The following is a 25,684-nucleotide window of genomic DNA, read 5'->3' as shown; positions in this document are numbered from 1 at the left end:
AATATAGAAAATGCATCTCATAAAATTATCTCCAAGAAAAAAAAACTAGAATAAATAAAGGAATTTAGGTCATGATTTGTTTTTTATAACTAAAAGTGTATAATACCATTAATTATTTTAAAGCATGAAGAGAGAAAGAGAAAGGAAAAGTTGCAGAGCATCCAAGGAGGCTGTGAGAGGGGTGTGCACTAACACCATCTGGATTCATGCCACAGTCATAAAAATATATATATTGGGGAAGGGGTTTGAGACAGGGTTTCTCTGTGTAGCCTTGGCTTTCCTAGAACTCACTCTATAGACTAAGCTAGCTTGGAACTCACAGAGATCCATCTGCCTCTGCCTACTAAATGCTGGGATTAAAGGTTTGCACCATCACAGCCCAACAAAAATGAAAATATTTAAATTGGAATTCGTTTATACTAAAGTTAGGTATTTATAATCAAGAAAAGAATGGTTCAACAATTTAATATTTCTTCATTTAACTTCCAACACATTATATGGTAGCCTAGGAAACTCCAAGTTAATCTTACATAACTCAGTATGTATATAAAGATAGTTTAAAAATGTAATCAAAATGGGAGGCACATACTATTCAAGAGAGCAAATATGAAAAGTATCTATTAACTACATCAGATATTTGTAATAATAAAACTGTCATGTCTGTGAGCGCAGAAGCCGTAGAGTCCAATATCCTCAAGGGAGGTTTCCACTGGACGACTTTCTGAATCCCAGCCATGGACTAACTTAAGATGGCATCTTACCAAATCTACACTCCACCTTTAAAAACTCTAATGTTAAAAAGACTTATCCAGAATTAACATGTGCAAGGTTGTATTTAAGACTCTATACCAGTATTTAAAAATCAGAGTCATAAACATAATTTTCTGTTTATTAGAAAAACACTGGCAATACTACAAAGTCTGCTTGACATCGCGTGTCCAATTTAAAAAGAAATATTTTCTTATAAGAAACATTTCCTTGTCTTTTCAGAGAAAAGGTGATAAATATATTTTTAAAAATCTACAGTAAAAGCTCACAATTATTATGTGACAGCATGTAAATTGATATTTTGGTTTTAACTCCTTTGCTACAAAAGCAAAAAACATGTAGGCAGTGATACCTGAAAGCAAACTGGCGGTTTCCTCTTTCCTGGCAAGCCTGCTATCTGGCTAAGCCAGGACTTTTAAAGGCACTGAACACTTTAGCATTTTGTATTTATTGTGAGGACAATTGTGGGTTCTAAGGTCTATCCAGTCAAATGACACAGCCGTGCATCTTAATCTATCAACAGCACACCATGCCATCCATCACAGCATCTCATATCACCACCACCACCACCACCAGCAGCAGCAGCAGCAGCAGCAGCACAGTCTCCACCACCATCATTATTTGCAGCACTGAAGATGGAGCCCAAGACACTGTGCATGCTAGGCAAGTGCTCCACTACTGAGCTACACCCTCAGCTGCAAATAATGTTAATGAATATTTTTAAATGACTGTTATGATAAGATAATATTAAATGATGCTACATGCACATTAATAACATGGGAAAGGTTAATGAATTTCAAAACTGAAAGGACGTGAGGTTGCAGAAGGTGTCAGGTATGGTGGTGCCTGGTTCTCGTTTCAGTTCTTAGGAGACAGAGGCAGAACTGTGAGTTCAACGGTAGCCTGGGCTACACAGTGAGCCTGCCTCAACAACAGAACAATAAAAAAGAAGTAAGCATACAAACAAAAATGTTTATAGTGTTTCTTTGTTTAGTTTTTAATGTGACCATTATCATGACTTCAGAGGAGGGTAAAAAAATTTCATTTTAATGTAAAACTCAAATGTTTTAAATCATTTTAGTCTATATTTCAAAAAATATATTTGACCATAGAATGTATTAAACTTGCATTAATACTTTTAGGAGAATTTTATTTTAAATAATTTTAGGAGAAATGTATTTTTACTGCTTAAAAAAACCTTAAACTTGAACATACTGCAAAAAACTACATATTTAGGTCCTATAGACATCTTAGGGGAAAAAAAAACAAAACCAGAAGACACAAAATTTATGTGCGTGAACTGCATATACAGCCTTGAGCAGTCTGCGCACCAAGGCAAAACTGAGGAGAGGAATGCAGGATGGACGACTGGGGATCTGGCTTTTCTTGCGAATGACTAGTTCAATAAAGAAACTTTCAACTTCAGCTCTTCATGAAAACAAATCTCAAATAATTTAATTTTAAAGCTGGTCTTTAATTAAAAAAATTAAACTAATTCATAAAATATTATATGTAATAGGTGCATAAATAGGTAACAGAGCACTCTGTACATGACTTAGAACAACCGTCTTTTTCAAAGTATGTGAACTATATAGATTTTATTTTAAATATGTGGCATTATGGTGACTGGCAAAAAATGAATGCTTGCTATCATAATCAACTGAGGTATAAAAAGATGAAAAATCAGCTTTAATTATCAGGAGAAAAACCGACAGTCCTGCTCTTTATGATACGAACATGTTAAGTCTGAGCTTTCCGTTTGTATTTAGTATTATGATTAGTACAGAAAAGTAAAACAGTGAAGGCATAATGGAGCAGAGAATGCCAGTAAGTAGGTGCTTAGACGGGTGAACAGCCTTGAAAGTATTTAGATTAACAACTATTATGCTGATATAGTATATAGGAGGCAGCTGATTACAGGAGGTTTATGATTATAAACAAGATTCAAAAGAGACAAAAACAAAATTTGAGCAAAGAGAAGACAATATTTTGCGGATTGCTACAAAAAACTCAAGATAAGGGAAAAGTACAGATTATATGATACTTAAGAATTAGACATACTCCAAAGGACAGCATACATCATTGTAACAATATGGTAATATATAGTTACGAAAGATCTGGAGGCTGGGAAAAAAAACAAGACATTGGAAATCAGTCATAGTATTTCTTAAATAAGAACACTTACAACTTTCATAATTGATTTTTCCCATGCTATTGACCTCTGTAACTGCTGGATGCACAGGGCTACCTGTGCGGCACTGCGAGCTTCTGCTAACGCCCTTCTCCAGACCCTGAGCCCTGCAGCAATATCCTCTTCAACTCTGCATTGAGATATAGAGAAATTGAGTAGGTCATGGCCACGCTTTATGGTCACTGAATGTGAAACAATCATCACACTGAAAGCCAAGCAATGACAAAAACATGTAACAGCCAGTAAGTATAAAGTTTAAGCAACTAAATCTGATGTAGTGCACAGACTGTGGCTACGTGCCTTGAAGCTGGGTCACAACCAGATAAATGTAAGATCACTTTGCAGGATTATCAATGCACATAACAACAACAACAACAAAACAACAACAACAACAACAAAAAAGAAAGTTTTTACAAAGCACCATGCAAATAGCATGATCCACATGGATCACAGACATACAAGAAGATACATAGATAACAGGCAATAGAAAATAGGCTCCAATTAGCAAAGAAGCACAATAATTTGTCAAGTTAATCTCAATAACCTACCCGTCACCATCACCACTAATGGATGGTGCAGGAGCAGGGACAGTAACTGTGCCCACATTATCCAGTTTGATCTGAATGGTGGTACTTAAGGGGCTCTTCAGATACCTTCTCTCAATGTTCCGCTCCAAATCAGCCAGCCTGGTTACAGCTATATCTAGGGGGTTGTCACTCTTCCGGGCCAGTGCATGTGCACTGTTTTCTTCTTCTCCATCATGCTCCTTGTACAACTTAGTAAATGACTTATGTTCAAAATATACCAAGTCCTCCCTTTCTGACGCAGGCTCTGGACACATCCAACCCTATACATCAAGAAAACGATGTCATTATGGTTTCTACTGACAGCATTAGACGGGGGGGAGTTACCTTTACTTAAAATTCAGCAGCGAACACCAGCACATCCCAGGGATCTTTACTAAAACATTTTACCTTGTGTTTCTTAATGCTATGGTAAAACAAGAGCAAAAAAGGAAAAGCAGTTGGTAAGCAAAGTGAGTGAAAAATAACATTGATTATATTAGTTGTAAGAGTCAGCCAAGGATTGCCAAGGTTTAGGTAACGCATTCACTAGTGCTATGCACATACCGAAAAGGAACGTCTTGGTGGCCTGTGAAACTTTCTTTTGATTTCTGTCCTCACGTTTCCCACTGGTCCCCCAAGTTGGCATATAGTTACCCTTGCCCATAAAATGTTTCCCTGTCTTCACCAACCAAGTCCATTCACCTCGCAGCACTCATGTCATGAAAGCATTCCCTGAATTCCTGCAGGGTTCCGTCCTCCTGCTATTGGCTTTCCTAGGATTCTAAAGCACTCCACAGCCTTGCCATGGTTGTACCTTTAAAATGGCATGGCTAACATCCTTCCCCCTAAATCTCAGGACAGCTGGGGCCACCTTAGTCTTTACTCATTTACTTCCAGCACCGAGAAGGTAAAATGATGGGTACTCAGTATATACATATTTACTGAGTAAATGAATAATCTTTCTTATAACTGAACTTGTTCACACTAATCCTTCGTCCTCAAATCAAAGGTTGCCCAGCTTTAACAACTGTTGGCACTCAAGTACCTGACTCTGCTGTTCTTCTCGCATGCCATCCTGACATCCACGCTGCAGTCACATTCTGTGACTTGCTCCTCTCTAAACATGGTAAGTTTTCGGTCCCTGGCCCTCTCTGCATGCTCCCACCTCTTAGTATACTATCTGCTTGGTTTCTGCCTGTCAAAACATGTCTCAACTCTACATGGCTTGGACTGATTTCTTCCAAATACCGAGCAGAAACCAGTCCACTCTTCAAGATTCACTCCCGACCCTGACTTGTTTACGATTAGTGACTGAACTCTGCACCCATGTGCCCACATCTTACCTTCCTATTACACAGCAAGTTTTCTGGAAACTAGAAAGAAGCTCACTGTGTCCAATTATGTAGTGTCTGTTGTATAATACAGAACAGCTACTGAGCAAAAGTATGTTATATAAAAAACAATGACTTCTTTGCAAATTAACTCTCTTTGGAAATTCAGACCGTTTCCACATGCTAAAAGGGACACAAAACTGATAAATAATAGAAACCTTTAATTATGGTATATTTTGACTTTTGCAAGGTACCTGTCAACAAAAGAACTATATTAGAACTAGGAAATTAAAATTCAATGGCAGTGATCGAAGGCTCTTCATTTGACTTGTTCTGTTTAACACATGTATGAACGGGTTAGTTGACTGCTATCATCTGTAAGATTTCAAACTAGAAATAAAATGTAATACTTTGGTTAACAGAGCATGATCAAACCAGCCCTGTATGCTGAAAAGTACACTCAAATGAAGCTGACAATGATATAACAAAGACAAATGAAAATTTTAGCTTTGAGGCTTCAGAGATGAATCAGAAACTGTAATATGTGAAAGAGGTTCGGGGATTTCTGCTGCAGCTTATACTTAGTAACATCAAGGTGTCAGGAAAGTGTGGGTGTATGTGAGTGCCGCCAGTCAGTTAGGGCGGGTGGAGACACAAAGTCAGATTAAGGACAGAAAAACCCCATGTGAACTGTGGACAGCTCCACATACAGTTATGGATTCGATGGTGGAAAGAGGTTGGGGCCCCTCTTGCTTTCCAGGAAACATCAGGAGCTTGGAAACCATTTCATAGACTCATGGTTGAAAGGTTAGTGCGCTCACAAAGGAGACAGTAAGAGCCGCGAGAGCTATCCCTAGGGGAGGGGGAGTAACAGGACTTTAGTGTACTCAACAACATTGGGTCAGATTTTCCTACAATATACAAAGAAAACATCAACTTTATTAGCATTATTAAAAATGCAAACAAATACATGTAATAGGCCAACATCATGGTTTAATGTGCCTTCATAATGGCAAGCAACTCAAACTAAGTTTTTAAAGCTCTTTTTAAAAATATATATATAATTAAGTCTTCTATAGATGGGAAAACATTAGTTACTATTTTTATCATTTTTCATCACTTAAAGACAATTCAAGACTAATAAAATTATGATTCAGCTCTCAAGAATACAGCACCATCCATGACTTGCTTAATAACAGGATGCTGAGACACTCCATGTAAAGAGCAAATTCCACTCATTTCAGCTGCCAAGAACATAAGAAGAGCACAGAGCCTGCAAGGTGCCAAGACCGAGACAGTTGACACTGTGACAGTTCCAGGCCATACACTATAAATGCATGGCACGCTTTCCCAACTGGTGGCCAGCTAACACTCGCAAATCAGAATAAGCTGGAGGAAAATTAAAACCACATGAACCAACAAGTAGTGATGAGTGACCACGAGAAAGGGCAGTATCAGAGTGCAGGAAGCAGATGCAGGGTTAGAACGCAAGGGGACTCTATTCAGCATGCAGGCAAAACCCTTCACATTTCTAGGGAGCCACAGCCCTGATAATTGGTCTTCATGCTAATAATATTGTGTCACCAAGACTATTTAAATTACACTCATTATTCTCAATTTAAGGAGGCAGTGAAATGCATAAAGTAAGAGATTCAACAAACATGTTAAAAAATTATGGCACTAAATGGAATAATTTTCATTTCTCCAGATAATTAACTTGTGTGGAAGGGCTCCTTTGTTGAAGATGCCACCAAGTAAATGAGGCATGTGGACAGTGCAGACTAGGAGGAGGATATATACAGGGTTATAGCACAATAGTTTTAGAAAGTGATAAATATTGCTTTCCAATGTTAGTAATTATATTTGTGGCAAAAATCGGGATATTATATTAGCTCTGGAAAATGGTGGTTTGGGGAGATCTTCATGACTAATTATGAAACGAAATTTAAACTACTGGGCAGGATAGGACTGTGGCATCCATTTTCCTTCTGAATAAATACCAAGTGAAGTGACAAAAGAGGCCCCAGTTTTCTGCCCCCTGTGGGTGTCTATGCTTAGTCAACACACACATATCTACTTATTACAATAACCTCACCACTCGCCCTCTTTCCAAACCTAAGTACTGTGGTGGGGGTGGGGGGGGGGTAAAGCCTTCCTTCTCCTCTCCAGTGGGGGCGGGGCGGGGGTCACCTCTAACCACAGCCTGTGGCATGTCACACCCCTCAGGTAAAGACCTGTGTGCTTCTCATACATGTGCAGGGAGTGAGTGTCTGCTTATCGTTAGAACGTGAATGCTAGTATGTCTGTATTATCTTCAAATTTAAACTGTACAAAGTAAAAGTGTGACATATAACACAGTTTTAAGGAAGCAGCAAGATGTAAAAAAAAAAAAAAAAAAGCACATAGACTACACAGTCAGACAAGCTCAGTTTGCATACATTCTTTGCCACTTAAATGATGACTGGCGGGTTATTTATATTGGGCTTGTTTCCTTAGCTGTAAGACAAGAGAAATTAACTCAGGCCTGTTTTGAGAATTAAGTGAAATAATGTGAAAGCACCTAGTACACTAACTAGTTTATACTAGGCATATAATAAAAATGAATTACCTTCCATTATCCTAAACCCAGACTTTATGCCGAGCCAGCTTTACCTTCACTTGCAAGCTCGCCAAGGCCACCCTGCGTTCCAGGTCCTCTACTTGCTGGAGGATGTTCAGATCCAGCTCCATCGCTTGCTCTTCGACTGACCAGTTTTCCACGATATCTCGAGTTACCTGATTGTCTTCATTTTCATTTACTTCAATGATAGCAACTGCATTTGAAAAGACATTAGTTTTAGATTTGATCCCATTTGTAACCCTCCCACACAATGATTTCTTCCCCCAAAGGAGCAAAATGCCAGGGATACTGCACACGTCAAACTTCGTAAGGTATCCAAATGTACCTGTGCACACGCAGGCAGTTCGTTGCTGACTAAGAAATCGTGTAAGACACACAAAACACTAAGTGTATAGGTGCTAAAAGTGATGAAGTGATACAGGTTGTGTGTGTGCTGGAGAGATGGCTCAGTGGCAGAAAACACGAACTGTTCATCCCGGCAAGCACATTGGTTGGCTCATACCTCCTGTAACTGGAGCTCGAGGCAGATCCGATACCTCTGGGCTATGCATACACAGACCCACACACAGCCACTTAATTAAAAATAATAACTTGAAAAGTAAATAAAAGTAACAAATAATCAACACATATTAAAATGTTTTGGGGGTAAAAATGACTTTTTGTCACGAGAGCACAGCAATCTCTTGGGCACATACCATCCTTATTCCTGATGCAGGCTTGAGTGATATAATCCAGATGTTTCTGTATTTGTTTCTGTAATGCCTTTTCCCTTATCCCTCTGAGATGCAGCACTTTGAGCAATGTCTTCAAGTCTTCCGGGTCAATAATTCTCCACCAACCAAACTGCATTTCTAGATAACAGAAATTGTCATAACAACAGGTTTACAGGGTTTGAACAGCAAACAGTGGCATCAAGCAAATTTCAATACTTGTTATCCACATAGACACACCCAACAAAGACACATCTGCAGAAGAGGAATTTGTCCCCACGAGGCACAGTAAGTGACTGTGAGCCACCAGTGTACCCACCTTCTGGAATAGGCTTTGGATTAGGAAAATCTACTGCTTTTGCTACTTCAAGAGCTGCCGGCTGAGCTGTGGAGGCCTTGTCAGGCGGAGGGACAGGAGAGTCACTTTTACTTAACGCAACACTGGAAGTCAAGAACGAACTGCCATTTCCTTCTGGCAGTCCCAGCCCTGACCCGAGCCCCGGCAGAGGGGACGACGTGAACGGGACATTGGAAGTGAGCACACCAGCGGGCCACCCACAGAACTGAAGGCCCATCACAGACACGCCACTTTTCACCTGAAACACAAAACGTTTCAAACTCAGACTAGGGCTTAGAGGGTAACGGCTCCTGCTACAAGGTCTCATGGCCTGACTTCATCCAGTCCCTGGCACCCACAAGATGGAAAGAAAGAACCAACTCCTGCAAGTTATCCTCTGATCACCGTATACTGAATATAATAAAAAACATAGAACAAAATACCAATTAATCTGTGGGGTTGGAGAAATGTTTAGAAGCTGAAATTATCTTTTAAATTCTAAAACAATATCCATTTACCAGAGAAAAACTAAATACATTAGCAATAATGCTAACTTTGATGTTATTTGTTCCCCAAGAGTAATTATATGGTAGTTACAGTACAACTGTAGCAAACTGAAAAGTAAGGACACAGTGGCAATGGAGCTTGGTGACAGAATTCTGACTGCTTCCATTTTCAGGCCAGTGTTAGGATATTTTAACTTTGATGTGAAGATCTCTGTGAAGGTTCAATAAAGCACTGTCACGGGCTGTTTTGTCAGGTCAGCACTACTAACCTGAAGAGGCGATGGCGACAGAGCAAACGGATTCAGTCCCGTGGGGCTCTGAACAGAAGACGACCCAAGAAGTGGAGCTGGAGCTGGTGATGGTGACTTAGAAGGTGGCGGAGCCTGAGGAGTCACTGAAGCAGTGGACACGTCAGCATGGGTCAGGGAAGTGTCGTCACAGGGTGCTTTTGGCAAAAGGCTAAACCACTGCCTGTTCTTCTCAGTCAGTGTTTTTAACAACTGGTCATTGGGGAGAGGGCTGTAGAACTTCCCACACGCACCAGGGCCAGAGCTAAAGAGGCTGGCGTCTGTCTTCCCCACACTGCTTTGTGTGGCAGCTGAGGGGACGCTCCCCAGCGAATGCTTCCCACTGCTCTGATGAGACAGTGTGCACCCGTTTGTACTAATGTTTGCCTTTGGGGGGGTCATAACATCTGACTCAGGAGGCATTTTTGCTACTTCCAAAAGCTTGCTTAACTTGGAGAAAGAGCCAGGTTTCTGAAGAAACAGATTTGTGTTATCTTTTTCTTTAAGGTCGCCCCTCGGCTCACAGTGATCTGTAGTGGAACAGTTTAAACTATCCGCAGGAGTCTCGAATACTTCTTCCTTGATCTGGAGACTTTCTGCTTTTTTAAGCTTTTCTTTTTCTTTTGCAATTTCTTCTAGGCCTATAAAAGTAAAAGATGCTTTCAGAACAAGTTATTACACATCAAACCATTATCAGAGTTAAATCTTAGCATTCACCAACTCATGTGTATATGTAAACAAACTTCTACACCATCTTATACTCCCAATGGTTTCTTACTTATGGTTTTTTCCCCACTCATAAGAAGCATAGTATAGTGTCACTATAAAGAATTAAAACACAGGAGCTGTGGAGATGACTCGGTGAGCGAGAATGCTTGCTGCACAAGTATGAGGGCCCGAAATTGAGTCCCCAGCCCCCTCCTAAGAGAGCAGCCATACATGGTCATGCACACCTGGGAGTCAAGTGATGGAGGACACGGTAGGTAGCTCCTAAGAGAGCAGCCATACATGGTCATGCACGCCTGGGAGTCAAGTGATGGAGGACACGGTAGGTAGCTCCTAAGAGAGCAGCCATACATGGTCATGCACGCCTGGGAGTCAAGTGATGGAGGACACGGTAGGTAGCTCCTAAGAGAGCAGCCATACATGGTCATGCACGCCTGGGAGTCAAGTGATGGAGGACACGGTAGGTAGCTCCTAAGAGAGCAGCCATACATGGTCATGCACACCTGGGAGTCAAGTGATGGAGGACACGGTAGGTAGCTCCTAAGAGCCTGCAGGACAAAGAGGCTAGCAGATAACAGTGAGTTCCCAGTCCAGTCAGAGACTCTGACTCAAGGCAGCAAAACAAGAGTGGCAAAGAAAGATATCCAATGTCGTCCTCATGAAAGGAAGGCACAGATACACAAACACACAAGCCTGCCTGTCATTCACAGACACACAAAATTCAACCAAGTTTAAAAATGTGCCATTATTAAAAACAACCTACAGATTAAAAACAAAAACAAAAAAACCCTACTAGATCTACATAACATGTCAAGGAGTTCTCCAAGTACCTCTCAGCCTATATAATCTGAAAGGTGGAACTGGCTCTAGTCTACCTGTTTGAATAAAGACTATGTGAAATTTGAAATATCAGTAAACATATCACTACATCATAGCTTCTTAACGGCTAATGATTCTGAATGGATGACATCATGACTAACCTGCTGACAGACACCAGTAGAGCCTAATTATCCACTGTTCACAATAAATGATACTTATTTTCATTTTTGATACATATCTTCATTTGAGGAATTTTTTTCCTCATGTATTTCCTTGAGCAAATTGCTTTAAACAAGCAACTTAAGATATATCCTTTTAAGAGTTCTTGAAGTCTGCTGTCAAACTGTCCTCCAGAAAGTTTGGAGCAAATACTCTCGCATCAGAAGCACATTAGCTATTTTCCTACATCCTCAAGAAAATTGGATGCTATCAATATTTTTTGTCTTTGTCATGGCCTAGGACATAAAAGGCTAAATTAGATGACGCCCATTCACAAGCGGACTAACCCACATCTGTTTGTGGTTCATTATTTCTATTAATGCCAAATGATTCAAAGATGGTTTTTAAGAACTCTTAAAATGATAAAGCAGCCAGGTGTGGTAGTGCACACCTGTAATCTCAGCACTGGGAGAAGCAGAGGCAGGCAGATCTCTGTGGGTTCGAGGCCAACCTTGCCTTCAAATGGAGTCCAGGACAGCCAAGGCTACACAGAGAAACCCTGTCTTGAAAAACCAAAAAAAGGACAAGCCTATTACTTTATCTGAAACTCTTCAGTCATGAAGAGTGCATTCTCCCTACTCCTCCCTCCCCTTCCTTCTACTAATGCTAGTCATGTGTGATCAGTTCTGTATCTGTGTAACTTCCTCCTAGAAACACTCCCCCCACCACACACACTACTTAGCATCTAGCTTTTGGAATTCACCATTTTTTTTTCCATATTTCCCACATGAACAGCTTTTTTGGAGACATACCTCTTCACGCCCTTTGTTCATAGTTTATAGTGTATGCATATGTATGTGTATGTATGTTTATGCATGTGTGTGTGTGTGCATGAATGTGCTACATACGGTTTGTAGAACTGCACAAAGAGAATCCTGTATGCTCTTCTGCAATGTAGGATAAAATCCCAGTTCCTTAGTAAGGCCTCAGTATTCGTCAAGATCTAACAGAAGAGTCCCACAACCTCCACACCATTGGCCTCTGGCTTTCTGCTTCTCAGTGTGTGAGGCCTTTTGTTCAGGGCCTTTGTGTTTACTGGCCTCTTGCAGGATGGTGCTCAATCTACTGGTTCTTGGCCTTCATGTCTCAGGATAAATATCATTTTCTCAAATAGTTGTCTCTCACTCTATGTACAACAGGTTTCTCCCACTCGTCCTGGACTCTCATTTTGTATTACTTCCTTTACAGACTTCACCACTAAAACACAGTCATCTATTTTTAATCCTCCCCCTTATGTATACAATGGAAGTCAAATCAATAAGCTCCCCTTAACGTGGTGGCTGATTTAAAATGAAGGCTTAATAAACATCCCAATGATGACACTGAAGGGTGGAGTCAGAGCTCCAGTGACAGCGCCCCAGTGTGGTACACACAAGGCCCCTAAGGTCAGTCCCTAAACTGTAAGGATGTGCTTAATTTTCCCTGAAGCTCTGCTGTGATACCCTCCCATGGCAAAGCGCACCACTGAACTTCCTTTGACCGTACGCATGATACCCCGAGGATATAATTTCTAGCCAGTCTCTATTAACATTTGAAAGCTCTCACTCCCTTATCTGGAATTAATTCTATAGATCATACTAATTCTTCTGAGCAGCTTAGACAGTTATGGGCTAATTTGTGAAGTAACCACAAGCAGCTTATTCGCCCAAGTCTCTGCTGGCTATGAGCCGGTCCTTGAAATCGCAGGGTCTCACAGTCACAGGAGTGACCCTCAAGCCACATCTGGGTTGGAAAGAAAATGCATAGAGAAAGGAACACTTTTTCTCTCTCTGTGGCTCATAAAGACATGCGCTTTGTTTACAATTTCTACTGTCTTCTGTATGATTAATCAACTCTCTCCCTACTACAGTGGTAAATTTTTCTATAGAAAAACAGGTCTCCTTCCTTCCTAAAGTTCTCGCTCCGATATAACCCAAGGCAGTGTCAAACTCTCAGCCTCTCATGTGCTGGAATGATAGAAATGAGATATGAATTATTCTTTATATAGTTCTGTGCCTCCTAAAGTACCAATACAGCAGGAAGCCATGGGTGAAGGAAGTTTTAGTCTTAGCAGCACTATGTTGAGGAGTTACGAATAGCTGAGCTCACTCAACGAGCTTTATTAAACACCGAAGATTAAGATATACCACATGGTCAATGGGATATGATGCCTTAAAGATGGAATTTCAAAAATTAGTGGTGATACAAAATGCAGGAAAGGAAAAAGTGAAAAGAAGAAACCAAGTGTTCACAAATCTCAAATATGAACAAGTTTTAAACCGAAATGAAGATTTTGGGAAGGATCTTACAGCTAATCGTCTGTGGTTCTGTCAGGGTGATGCCTGCTGTGAAAGGCAGTGCAGGAATCACAGGTCTGAAAGTCTGACAGTCTGACAGTGAGAGGAAGAGAAATCCTGCAGCAGATCCATGAGGGCAACACTGTGACGATCTCTGCCCACAGTGTAAGACTCGCACTGCTTTGCGGCTGAAGAAAAGCCATGGGCATGAATGAAGCATGGGTCAGTGGAGGGGGCTTCAATGGAACAGGAAGCAAGCAGTCACTGCACTCCGTAAAAAAGCCCTCTCCATTACGGAGGGCACAGGAAGTAGTAGCAAGCTTTTACAAACCACAACATCCCATTTAGAGGATCAGTAGTTCCTACCTTCCCCACTTTCCATGCCTTCTACAAAAATCCCTCCACACTGAGGAAGAATCCAGTATCTGCGCCGGTAACGATCCTGACCGAACATCATGGAGCGTAGTGAGTGAGAAGCATCAAAGAGCTTTCGCCTGTACTGGCTCTGTTGCTGTAAAAAAGCCATTCATAAGATTGTATCACAGACACCAGGTGCCTTAAAAGTTGACAAAGACACTTTACATTCCCACACTGTCGTGGTGCACGCAAAGGGCTGAGTTACATGCCCCATACAGTTCCACTCACGCCGATGACAGATTATTTAAGGATGATTTCTAAATAAATGAGGATAAGAAAGAACTTGGATTTAAGTAGGGCTTAAAAGGTAAGTTTTATTTTATCAGGCTCTTTGTAAACTTATAAAAAAAAAAAGCCTGATTGTATATGACATTGAATACATTACTAAGCCAAAGCAAATTGGCTGGTTACAGTATACTGCCAATAATACTTCTACATTAGTCAGCCATGCCTACATTTGCTTAGCTTTCTACACATGCTTTGTCAACACATGACTAAGTTCTGACAAACAGCTATGAAGTAAATACTGATATGATGATATACAGGCACCTCACAGTACTTAAAAACACATTTTTTTCTGCCATGAATCTGAAGGAGAGCAGAGAGGGTTCTAAGGGAGGACTTGGAGAGAGGAAAGGGAAGAAAGAATGAGGTTATTGTATTATACGCTCAAGTGCCCCTAACTTTTCTTACAAAAGGGCATTTTAAATTGTATTATGATACTTGAAATACAGAATATATTTAGTAAAACATAGACACTTTAATTCATTAGTATACAGTGTATGCATGCATATGTAAATATAATACATAAATAGGCAGATATGAAAGTGAAATGCAAGCACTCAGATTATTACTATGAAACTCATAGAAATTTGAGCAATAACTTCTAAGAGATTTTATCTTTACTGATACTTAAAAGTACTAAAGTCTTTTCTTCCTAGATTTGGTGAAACATGATGACCTCACAGGCTTCTAACACTAACATTAGTTAAGCCTGTGAGGTTTATGTGAGAACGACTCCAGCCTTCTTTTGTTCAAACACGTATAGTAAGGTGGCTTTTACTTAGCAGTCAGAAAACCCAATCACACATAACATGGATTTTAAAAACTGTGCATGGGAGTGAACATGCTTACCTTGCTCAGTTTTTCTATCTGCTTTTCTAGCTCCTCAACACTTGCTGTTTGGTCACCTTCATCCTAAACATAACAAACATAACAGGATTATTTACCTGCTTGAAGTTTGATTACTTAATATCAAATACTCTCTCTCTCTCTCACACACACACACACACACGCACCAAAGTAGTAAGAGAGGCACAAGGTCTCCAAGGGTCTCTCTCTTTTTTTTTGGGGGGGGGGCTCTTCTGAGGATATTCTTTATGTTTTGTTTTTGTTTTTTCGAGACAGGGTTTCTCTGTGTAGCCTTGGCCATCCTGGACTCACTTTGTAGACCAGGCTGGCCTCGAACTCACAGCGATCCGCCTGCCTCTGCCTCCCGAGTGCTGGGATTAAAGGCGTGCGCCACCACACCCGGCTCTCTGAGGATATTCTTGTTTGGTTTTCTGTTTGCCATGCTGAGGGTTGACTCCAGGGCTTTACACATGCTACGTAAGCATTTTAACATTGAGCCGAACCCTCAGGCCCAGCCCTTTCTTAAGGATCCAGTTGAGGGCCTTGTGCAGGACACACGAGCATTTAGCCATTCACTTGCACCCTTAGCTCATCAATTAAGTTTTGATATTCCCTCTGGTAAGTTTTTCTGATATTACCTTCAATAAGAAGCATTTACCCCGCCCCCCAAAAGTCACAACCACTCATTCGTATACACCAGAAAAGCGACTATACCTTTACCATCGTCTATTAGTTATGCACTTCTTATCAAAGTCCGGGGACAGGGTTATGCTGGTTGTTATGTATACCATTTGAGCTAAAAGTAACATGAATTCTAACTGTGATCAGAGAAATGGCCAAAAGACAAGAGGCTCCAGACCCTTAAATCCTGACTCTCAAATAGACACTTAAATATTGATGTAAGGTGATCTTTTGACAAGCAGGACAAATATTTGAGAATTTACAAAAGCAAACAATCCAACCCAATCAATTGATAACTGGAACAAGGTAACTAAGTAGTAATGTGTCAGCCAAATGTAACCCCTCCACTTATTTTGTGGTGTTGGATTGTCCCTGGGCCTGGAGAAAGCAAGAAAAGCGTCCTACAAATGCAGTACATCCTCACCTACAGACTGTAATTTTTAAGACTTCTCTCAGGATGAGAGAGGAATGACAGTATACTAAGTTTAAGTTATGGGGGTTTTGGTCAATCACCAGACTGAAAGGTGGCAAGAGAAAGAGCATGCATCATTATTATTACATCGTTATCAGAAGTGGAGACAGAGGCTGCCCGCGCCATGGTTCTCCACTGTGTGTGTGCGCCCTCACCTGTGCTTGGTGCAGCACAGCCTCAGCTACACCAGCACCCGGGGAGGGAGGGCACAGCTGCTCAGCTACACCAGCACCGGGGAGGGAGGGCACAGCTGCTCAGCTACAGCTCATGGGTCATGCAGGAGTAAGAATGGGGACAAAGGGGATGAGGGCAGCATCTTCTAATTGAAGGAATCGCATGATCCGTAATGAAAAAACTCCCTGTAACTAACCCTTCTGTATAATTATTGTTCTGAAACACTAACCGGAACTTAAGCAAGAAGCCACGCTTAGTCTTACATATTATCACTGCTGTATTACCTAGTCAACATTTAACGCACGCCTCGGGTCTTTAAGACTCCCTCAATCATTTCAAGGGGGATGAAAGCTGTTTCTTGAAAAGATTGTTTAATATACATATATGCATAACAACAATCAATTAAAAAAAGAGGCCAAAATGTGAGAGCGGGGTGGGGGGGTGGGGGGGGGTGGTATATGGAGGATTTTGAAGGAGGAAAGGGGATAAAAGATGATATACTATCAAAATATAATAATAGTTAAAATAGCAAATTTAGCAAAAAAAAATTAAAGCAAACTGTTTGAGACAAGGCTTTAAACTGTAGGGACACATTAGGAGCAATATTCTGTTAGTGATGTCATCGTTTCAATATCATAGAGAACACTGACACAAAACAAGATGCCAGCAAAGTCACTGGGAGCTACAAGCCCAGGGAACGACTGTCATACAGCTGGTGGAGTAAAAGGTTTGCACCCACAAGGGAGCCCAACTTTCCACGTCAGCCATGCCACTGACGGCTTCCTTAATTACCACAAAATACTTTAAAAGACAAATACAACATTACCTCAGGCTGGGAGCACAGCACGGACAAGCCATGTGGGTGGGTGGGTGGATGGGTGGGTGGGTTGGAAGAAAAGGAAGGAGGAACAAGCAATTTTCTTCAGATGAAGAAATCGGGGCAAGTAAATGTCACAAACTGAATTCAAATTATAGCCCCATGGTGTTCAATTTCGTGTTGATTGTTGGCCGGTTACACAGCTCTTGGTAAAAATCTTACATGTGAACCTGAGCTCGATTACCTCATCTTCACAGATATCGGTCTTCTTTCCTTTTTTGTCATCTTTATCTTCTTCATCTTCATCATCCTCATCAGCTTGGTCATCACTGTCGTCGTCGTCATCATCATCATAATCGCTGTCTCCTCCCTTCCTTCTCCGCTTGCGTCCTGGAGTGGGGGTGCCCAAGGGATGCTGCTCTTCTCCGAGATCGATGCCCCCGGAAGCGTCTCTCTTGCCTGTTTTCTTAGCATGAATTATCCTAAGCCTTTAAACATTGCAAGAAAGACATAGAATAAAGGCACCCATCACCATTAAGATCGTACTTTCTATGAGCACTGTGCCAGGCTTTGTTTCCCCTTTATTCTGTCAGTGCTGGTGATGCGACCCAGTGTTGCTAGGTATCAACCACCACTAAGCAACATGGCCCCATCCATGTGGCGTCTGAAGCTCACTGAGTCTTTTTTAGTAACTTGTGATCCTCCGGCTCTGCCTCCTAGCTGCAGGGATTACAGGTGTGCACCACTGCATCCACACCATAACGAGAGTCTTAAAGAGGAAAATCTTGTGTGCGGGTGCTAAGCAATGCTTCAATGTCAGTAAAAATATCAACTAAGAAAATTTAAGACATGTTTTCACAACTTACAGAAAATATAACATTCTATGAATTACCTTTTCGTAATTAGAACATATCAGACAAAAAAGAAAAGAAAACTATGAAAGCTGAGCTAAATAATTCCAACAATGATCAAATGATAGTTCCTGATGAATATTCTGAGTGCCTGACAGAATTTCAATTAAGCTACTCCAAAGAAACTAATCTTACAACATTTTTTGAAAACTAAATTTATTCATTTTTACTTCATGTGTTTTACTTTCATCTATGTATGTATACCACATGAGTGCTGGGTGTTCACAGAGGTGAGAAGAGGACATCAGGTCCCTTGAAACGGGACTTACAAATGGTTGTAAAACACTAAGTAGGTGCTGGGTGGGAACTGAATGCAGGTCCTCTGCAAGAACAATGAGCATTCCCAGCCACTGTACCAGCGCTCCAGGCCGGAAACTGTTGTTCTATTGGTTTGTTTTACTATATAACCTATGCTGGTCTTAAACTCTAGATCATTCTGCCTCAACTTCCCAAATGCTGGAATTCCATGTGTCGTCACATGCTTGGAGAACTATATCCTTTTTACAGAGCAGTTAACAATATGTTATTTACTTCTTGGCTGGAAGATAATTAAATTTTAATTTGAGTAATGTTTCCTAGATGTTGTAGAAGCAGATTTTAGTTTTTAAAAAGTCATTAAGAGAAAGAATAGTCTCAAATAGATATTATTTAAGACAAAAACAATCTGGTCGCAACAATAGCAGAAACATGGTCACTTGACTTCAGAGAGAGAGAAAAAAAAAAAGAAGAAATGCCTCTTTTAAATGTTTGAAGCATGAGATGAAGGAATCTAATTCTTTTTTGGGGGGTGCTCTGCTATAGACTCTGACCCAAAATTTTATTAATTTTAGATTCCATCATTAATTTCAGAGTCAGAAGTGAGCTTTCCTGTAGAAAAAGCAAAGTTTAAATTCCATCTCCCCAGCCACACAGAGACTCGCACTAAAAGGAAGACAGCAGTTAGCTATAGTAAAACAGGACTTACTTGCGGAGTTTGCCTTCCACTACCCATTTATCTCTCCTCAAGTTTGACATGTATTCAATGTTCTTGTCAATCTCACTGCAAATACAAAGACGTGTGAAGATAGAATCTGTTCGTGCAATGCATTCATTTAGTATGCATCGTCATACATTTTAGTAAAGCAAAATGATACAAACAACCTCATTTCATGTCTACATGGCTTCACACACACATGGACATTTACTATAAGAAGCAACCATTTCTTCACTGGATACAAGATTACTATTAGGAAATTTGCTTTGGTTTCTACTTTAAAACAAGAAAGCTTTAATACTCTTTAACAATTGCTTATAAAAATAGCATTCTGATGTGGTTGGCATATTTAAGGAGGGATCATATCCAAATTCAACTGGGAAATCAGGACACAGATGGGTATTTACGTATGTGTAAGTATGTGCTCATGTACAGATAACACAGCTGTGCATGTATAGATATCTAAATGGAAACTAAAAAGGTGGTGTTTGCTGGTGGTGACAGAACAGTGGTGCCGTTATTCTTCTGAAACAGAAAGCATTCGTGTTCTCTGTATATTGAGTTTATATGTGTATACATATATCTTAAAGAGCCACTTAGCATTAGTATGTTATCACTCTATGCATAATAAAATAATTCTCTCAAAGTTTAAGTATTATGTCATTCTTGGAGATATTCCTAAAAGATACAGAAATAAACAGCAACAATCATGCCCTACATAGCTACGGTATACACAGAATCTACAGCAGATTTAATGTGCTTGCCCACGGTAGAAATAAATGGCACAGAATAGTCGCAAATCCTTTTTCTCTAAAAAGGCAAAACACTAAAAGTAACATAGTTAAGATTTTTAGATGATAAGAACAGGCCCAGGTGAACAGGTGAACTTGAAACGCCAGAACTCTAGCTAACTCTTTGTCAGAGTGCCAGAAGGACGTGGGATATTAAGTGAGATTAAGTACTTTTGAAAAAAAAGTATAAACTGATTCACTGACAAACTAGTTATCTCAGGCTATAGCAGCATACACCAAGTTAAGCGGTTAGACCATTCTACAAGTTTACAACGAAAATCGGGTCCTCGAAGACAGGTTCTGGGTTGCTATAATTGTTCTGAACTCCCGAACTGCAGCAAACAATAAAAACAAAGATTTCTGCTATATGAAGAATTAGCAAAATGATTAAACAACACAGGTAACAAAGATTGCAGCATGTACATATGCAGAATGGTAAGTTATTTTCAAAAGAATGCATAAAAATAAACTGAAATAGTATTGGTGGCCATCTCTCTAATAGTGATTTTTTTATTTTGATTTTCTTCTTGGTGCTAGTCTGCTACTTCCAATTTTTCTAATAAGCAATTTGCACTTGCCTGTGATTGGACACACTCAGAACAGGGAGACCTGACCTACCTCACCACACTCTTGCTGCACGCCAGCTCATTGATGAGGAAGGCCAGCACCGAGGCTTTCTGTGCTGGGGTGTGGGCCTGAAAGGCTTTTGTCTTCAGGCTCTCAGTCAGCTCAGTCTGTCCACAGTGGGCTTCCATGAAAATCTGCAAAACCTCGGACACATTGTCTCGATTCACACCAACATTCAGCAAATGTTCTCCGAGAGCTGTTTTGGCCTATAAAGTTTGGCATTTTTATCAGTCTTTATCATACTCAGTAATAATGATAAAATACTGGCTATATGCTCTAGATATTACTAATAAGGACTTCATTTATCACAGATTTGGAGTGGAGATAAATCAAACAAAATGATAGACAAATATTCAAGTTTCCATCCTATTCTATCTCCTTGTTAAACCCTCACTGAATTAAGGTACGGAGAAAAGTCTGAATACTGGCAGAAAACAGAAGATTTAAGTAGTCAATCAAGAATTCTCTGTCTCCAAAGACATTTTGTAACTAGTGGCAGAGTAAGGACGATGACAGACTGTGACTATTTTCTCCCTTTATGTTTTACAGGTGAAGTCAGCAAGTAGAGGAAAAAAACAAAAAAAACAAAAAAACAAAAACAAAAACAAAAAACGAAAAAAACACTGCATCTGGAAGCGTATCTTTCTATAGCCACCGAGACTGTTCATCTGAGTAGGAGGACAGACAATGCGAATGACCGGGGCACCCAGCGACCAGCACAGAGTCAGCAGTGACCTACACTGACAAAAGAGACCTTCAGAATCAGCATGCAAGGTCCAAGTCCTTTATGGATTATGAACTGTTTTTGACAGATACCAGTGGAGTATTTCCTTAAACAGACTTGGACTTTAGCTGCAGCTAGAGCAATAGAGAGTAACTCAGACTGGTACATACTTTTCAGGTCTACCAAGATTCTTCTACATTTATTAATAGTAACAATAGTAACCTAGTATAAGTCTAAATTAACTCTAATTAACAGACATCTAGAAACATAAAGACACATCTAGAAGAGTCTTCTGCTATCGTAAACGTTAACTAGAAATGCACGGAGAGTACACACTTAAAACAATCAGTTATAATTTTGGTTGTTTTTACCTTGTATCCTGTTATTAGACCTGGATCACATACAGCAGCTGAGAGGAGCCTCACAAGCAAGTCTTGCACTTCACCCATGCTGTCCCCTATATTTAGCAATCCCTCTTGAAGAACACTGAGGTTTGGAACATCAATATTCACATCAAAGCCCAAAACTTTACCAAAGTTTCGCAAGAACTGCACCACCATGAGACAGTCTGAAAATGTGGTTCCAGAGAGGACAAGTCCCGGGATGCGAGGCCACTCTGGCAAGGGCTGCAAGCAAAATTAAAGCAGGATTTTACTAGTGTATACAGTGATATGTATGTATCCATGTGTATATACACAGGCTGACCTGAGTGCCTCCCTCAGTTGCTCTCTACCTTATTAAATATTTGCTTACTGTTCTATGTGTTTGTGTTGTATGTGTGCGGGTATGGACACACAACAGACTGTGGAGGGCAGGGAGTAACTTGCAGGAGTATGTTCTCCTCTTCCATCATATGTGTTCTGGAGGATCAAATAGAAATTGCCAGGCTGGAGAGCACTTTACCGGTTGAGCAATCCCACCAGCCCTTCTCCTCCTGTATGTAAGTAATTCGCTTTTTAAAATGGAGTCTTTACTGAACCCAGGGCTCATCAATTTGGCCTAACTGGTTGTCCAGGTAATTTCTTCCCCTTTTGTTCTGGGTTTAACTAAAAATACCTTTGATAATTCATATGACTTAAGTGAAAATAAAAGATGCAGGAAAATAGAGCCCACATAGAATTTAAAAAGCCTGCTCACTGTAAGCTTATTAAATGTGTTAACTGACTTACAGGGAAAACCCCATGCTGCTCTGGAAACTGTAAGCATTCTAACAAATAAAACTGATAAGTTCACATTAATTTTTATTTTTAAAGCAGTTCTGCTAAGTAAGCTGAACAGCTACATAGGCACTAAATGTTTGCGTTAAGTATGCTACCAAAAGGGACTGGACAAATGAGGATGATAATATGTAAGAGAGATGGGTATGGCAGAACCATGCATACAGCTGTCATAGACCAGGCACAGTGATGTGTTATGGGCAGCTGGGGAAACTATATGCATTATTGATAGAATCTGTGACAAGCACTATGTTCTGAGGTATATGTCAAATTAAGCCTATTTCTCCAAAACAGAGCATGCCATGCTGGCTCCAAGGTTATTCAGATCTTTCTGAATAGCTGCTCTAATGCACTGTGGCAGGACAGCTTCCTAAATTTCAAGATGAGAAGGAAAGGCCTCTAATGACACACAAACTGGCTTCGATATACAGCTGCATGTCAGCTCTGTGATCAAGGCCAAGCTTCTTCCATCTCAGTTTTTCATCAATAACTTGAGACAAATAAGAGCAAGCTCCATGGGACTCTACTGAGGACTAGATAGAAAACAGAAGTCAAGGGGTGGGCGTGGTGGCTCACGCCTTTAATCCCAGCACTCGGGAGGCAGAGGCATACAAAGCAAGTCCAAGACAGCCAAGGCTACATAGAGAAACCCTGTCTTGAAAAACGAAGAAAGAATGAAAGAAAAAAAGAAAGAAAGAAAGAGAAAGAAAGGGAAAAGAAAGGAAAGGAAAAGGAAAAGAAAGGAAAGGAAAACTCATAGGTGCTCAACAGGATGCCAGGAATGTAGGAAAGGTGTCCAGTGGAAGTTGGCCAGCAGCTGACTTAGGAGAGCATACTGGAGACCTCACAGACAAACCACTTTACTTAAGAATGAGGTGGAAAGATTTGTCAAGCCTTTCTGTGCCTCAATGACCCACCAGGCCAGTCTAAGACAGCCAAGGAAATACATCTGTTTCTCTGACTTTTCCATATAGGCTGCCGAAGTGTATCTACAGAAACTGAAATGGTCACAGTGACACAATGGCCACCAAGGGGACAGCTGACAGCCCAGGCAAAAGTAACCGAGGCTTGGACACTCATGGTAATTCTGGAAAAGGAATGTGGTAAGAGAACCGGAGCAGTTAATTTGTTGGTCAGATGGCTCACACGGCATGAATCACCTTTTGATCTGCTAAGCACATGTCTTCCTTAGGTTTCTTTAGTTCCTTCGCCATTTCTAGCTCCAGCCGCCGCTGCTCTAGTTTGCGCTCCTTGTTCAATCTTTTCTCATCCCGTTTCTCTTGTTTCAACCGTTCTTTTTCCTTAAAGAGAAAAATCATGCACATGAAGACTTAAGTCCTTACACTCTAAAGGATGTATTACAAAAGTGATCAAATTATTATTATTTCAATGAACAAAATCATCTTAAGAAGCCTAGGAGTAAGTTTAGAATTACACAGAAACATGACTTAATGTTTTTAAGCATTTCAACTTTTGAATTTTGAACAAGTGTGTGTGTGTGTGTGTGTGTACAGTGCTCATTGTGGCCATAAGCTTCAGAGCCCCCAGAGCTGAGTTATGGGCTTTTATGAGCTGCCTTGATGTGGGTGCTGGGAACTGAACCTGGGTCTTCAGCAAGAGCATTACACATTCTAAACCACTAAGCCATTTCTTCATTACTGTCAGCTACTGGATTTTAAATTAATCTTATGGTTGGTAATCATGTTATATATCTTTAATATACAATCAAACACTTTTAAATATGAGGACCATATACACTTAATAGTAGATTAGATGAAGACTTCTATTATTTAAAACATGTTTGATCCTTTGTCTTTGTATGAAAATATGTATTAATTAAGGTACGTGGTGAAAGATGTATCTATAAAGATGAGATAACTGGTATCACCACAGTCGTGTGTGGAGCTGTAGGACGTGACAGGGAGTTTACATTAAAAAGTGGACCTGAGGTGTGAACTTGAAGAAGTAGCTCTCTCAATTACCTAGTCTCAGAGCACCTGTGATGGAAGAAATACTAGTCGTATTTTCCTAAATAAAAATAAAGGACTAAGCAGGCATGGTGGCGCAAGTCTTTAATCCCAGCACTTGGGAGGCAGAGGCAGGGGGGTCCCTGTGAGTTCGAGGCTAGCCTGGTCTACAAAGTGAGTATAGGACAGCCAAGGCTACACAGAGAAACCCTGTTTCAAAAACAAAAACAAAACAAAACAAAAAGATTATAATATAGACCAGAGTATGAGATACACACTAATATTTTTTTAAAATGGAGATACCCAGGAAGTCAGAAATTTTTGTGAGCCCTTTTTCTTTTTTTCTTTCTTTTTATTTTTTAAATATTTATTTTTTGGTTTTGTTTTGTTTTGTGTGTATTTGTGTTTTGCCTGCATGTACACCTGCAGACCAGAAGATCTCATGCAGGTGGTTGTGATCCACCATGTGGCTGCTGGGAATTGAATTCAGGACCTTTGGAAGAGCAGCCAGTGCTCTTAACCTCTGAGCCATCTCTCCAGCCCAAAGATGTTTTTCTGTGCTTCTTTTTTAAAATTTTATTTATTATGTATACAACATCCTGCCTGCATGTGCACCTGCATGCCAGAAGAAGGCACCAACCAGATCTCATCATTATAGATGGTTATGAGCCACCATGTGGTTACTGGGAACTGGACTCCTTGAAGAGCAGCCAGTGCTCTTAACCTCTGAGCCATCTCTCCAGCCCCTATGAGACCTTTTTCATTGAGAACAAGAATCTATTCTTACTTATAATGAAAACATGGAGTCTTAGTATGAGTTGTGTTGTGTATGACATGCAAAGTCTGTGGTTTGGTTGTATCATCAGTTTCCAGAGTCCCCTTGGCCATCAAAAAACGGTTAGAATGGCATATAAATCCAAATCATAATCTAGGTTCCAGCCTCCTATTCTTGTGACATACTAGTCACACTATGTAATATATCTGTGAGAAGACAGTACTGACTCTGTCATTGCCTGTCTGCCCCCTAGTCCTGTAGGATCCAACACTACTGTTGTGTATGTCATGTCTATGTCTGAAATGGTCAGCTCTTCCTCTGCTACACAGACTTCCCACTACTTCAGATGGGTCACCACAGACCTTCCCACGCGTCCCTCTACCTTATAGCACATGCCCCAAGGGGTAATAATCATTGGTTTTAATTAATATTTCTGGGCAAAGAGCAAACTTCTAGAGGACCTGTCCCTTAATTACCTGTCCATTTTCAGGAGGATAAGGCACCTGATAGATCAAGAAAGTGTTTCTGATTCTTCAATCTAACTCTCAATCACTATTGTCCAATTTTCCTTTCTAGTATTTCGTTGACCTAAAGACTGTTATTAGGTCCTACTCTAAGGTATCACATGATTCTAATGCACAAGGTGTGACA

General features: G+C 40.4%; 1 protein-coding gene across 1 annotated transcript in view; it reads right to left on the bottom strand.

Annotated features, from left to right (window-relative positions):
- The window catches only part of Baz2b (bromodomain adjacent to zinc finger domain 2B), a 219,150-nt gene that overhangs the window by 3,827 nt on the left and 189,639 nt on the right, over nucleotides 1–25,684 (bottom strand). Inside the window, exons 22-34 of the mRNA XM_051166087.1 lie at nucleotides 23,452–23,592; nucleotides 21,446–21,700; nucleotides 20,342–20,556; nucleotides 18,924–18,998; nucleotides 17,293–17,536; nucleotides 14,908–14,970; nucleotides 13,723–13,867; nucleotides 9,299–9,957; nucleotides 8,506–8,782; nucleotides 8,172–8,327; nucleotides 7,509–7,669; nucleotides 3,508–3,806; nucleotides 2,954–3,089 (exon numbers count right to left, since the gene is read on the bottom strand). Of these exons, the coding sequence (XP_051022044.1) occupies nucleotides 2,954–3,089; nucleotides 3,508–3,806; nucleotides 7,509–7,669; nucleotides 8,172–8,327; nucleotides 8,506–8,782; nucleotides 9,299–9,957; nucleotides 13,723–13,867; nucleotides 14,908–14,970; nucleotides 17,293–17,536; nucleotides 18,924–18,998; nucleotides 20,342–20,556; nucleotides 21,446–21,700; nucleotides 23,452–23,592 (2,826 nt within the window). The remainder of the gene's footprint in view (nucleotides 1–2,953; nucleotides 3,090–3,507; nucleotides 3,807–7,508; nucleotides 7,670–8,171; nucleotides 8,328–8,505; nucleotides 8,783–9,298; nucleotides 9,958–13,722; nucleotides 13,868–14,907; nucleotides 14,971–17,292; nucleotides 17,537–18,923; nucleotides 18,999–20,341; nucleotides 20,557–21,445; nucleotides 21,701–23,451; nucleotides 23,593–25,684) is intronic.

The sequence above is a fragment of the Acomys russatus genome, chromosome 24, assembly GCF_903995435.1.
Source record: "Acomys russatus chromosome 24, mAcoRus1.1, whole genome shotgun sequence".
Taxonomy (NCBI): domain Eukaryota; kingdom Metazoa; phylum Chordata; class Mammalia; order Rodentia; family Muridae; genus Acomys; species Acomys russatus.
Note: the sequence above shows the minus strand (reverse complement) of the source record. Positions and strands in the feature narration are given on the sequence as shown.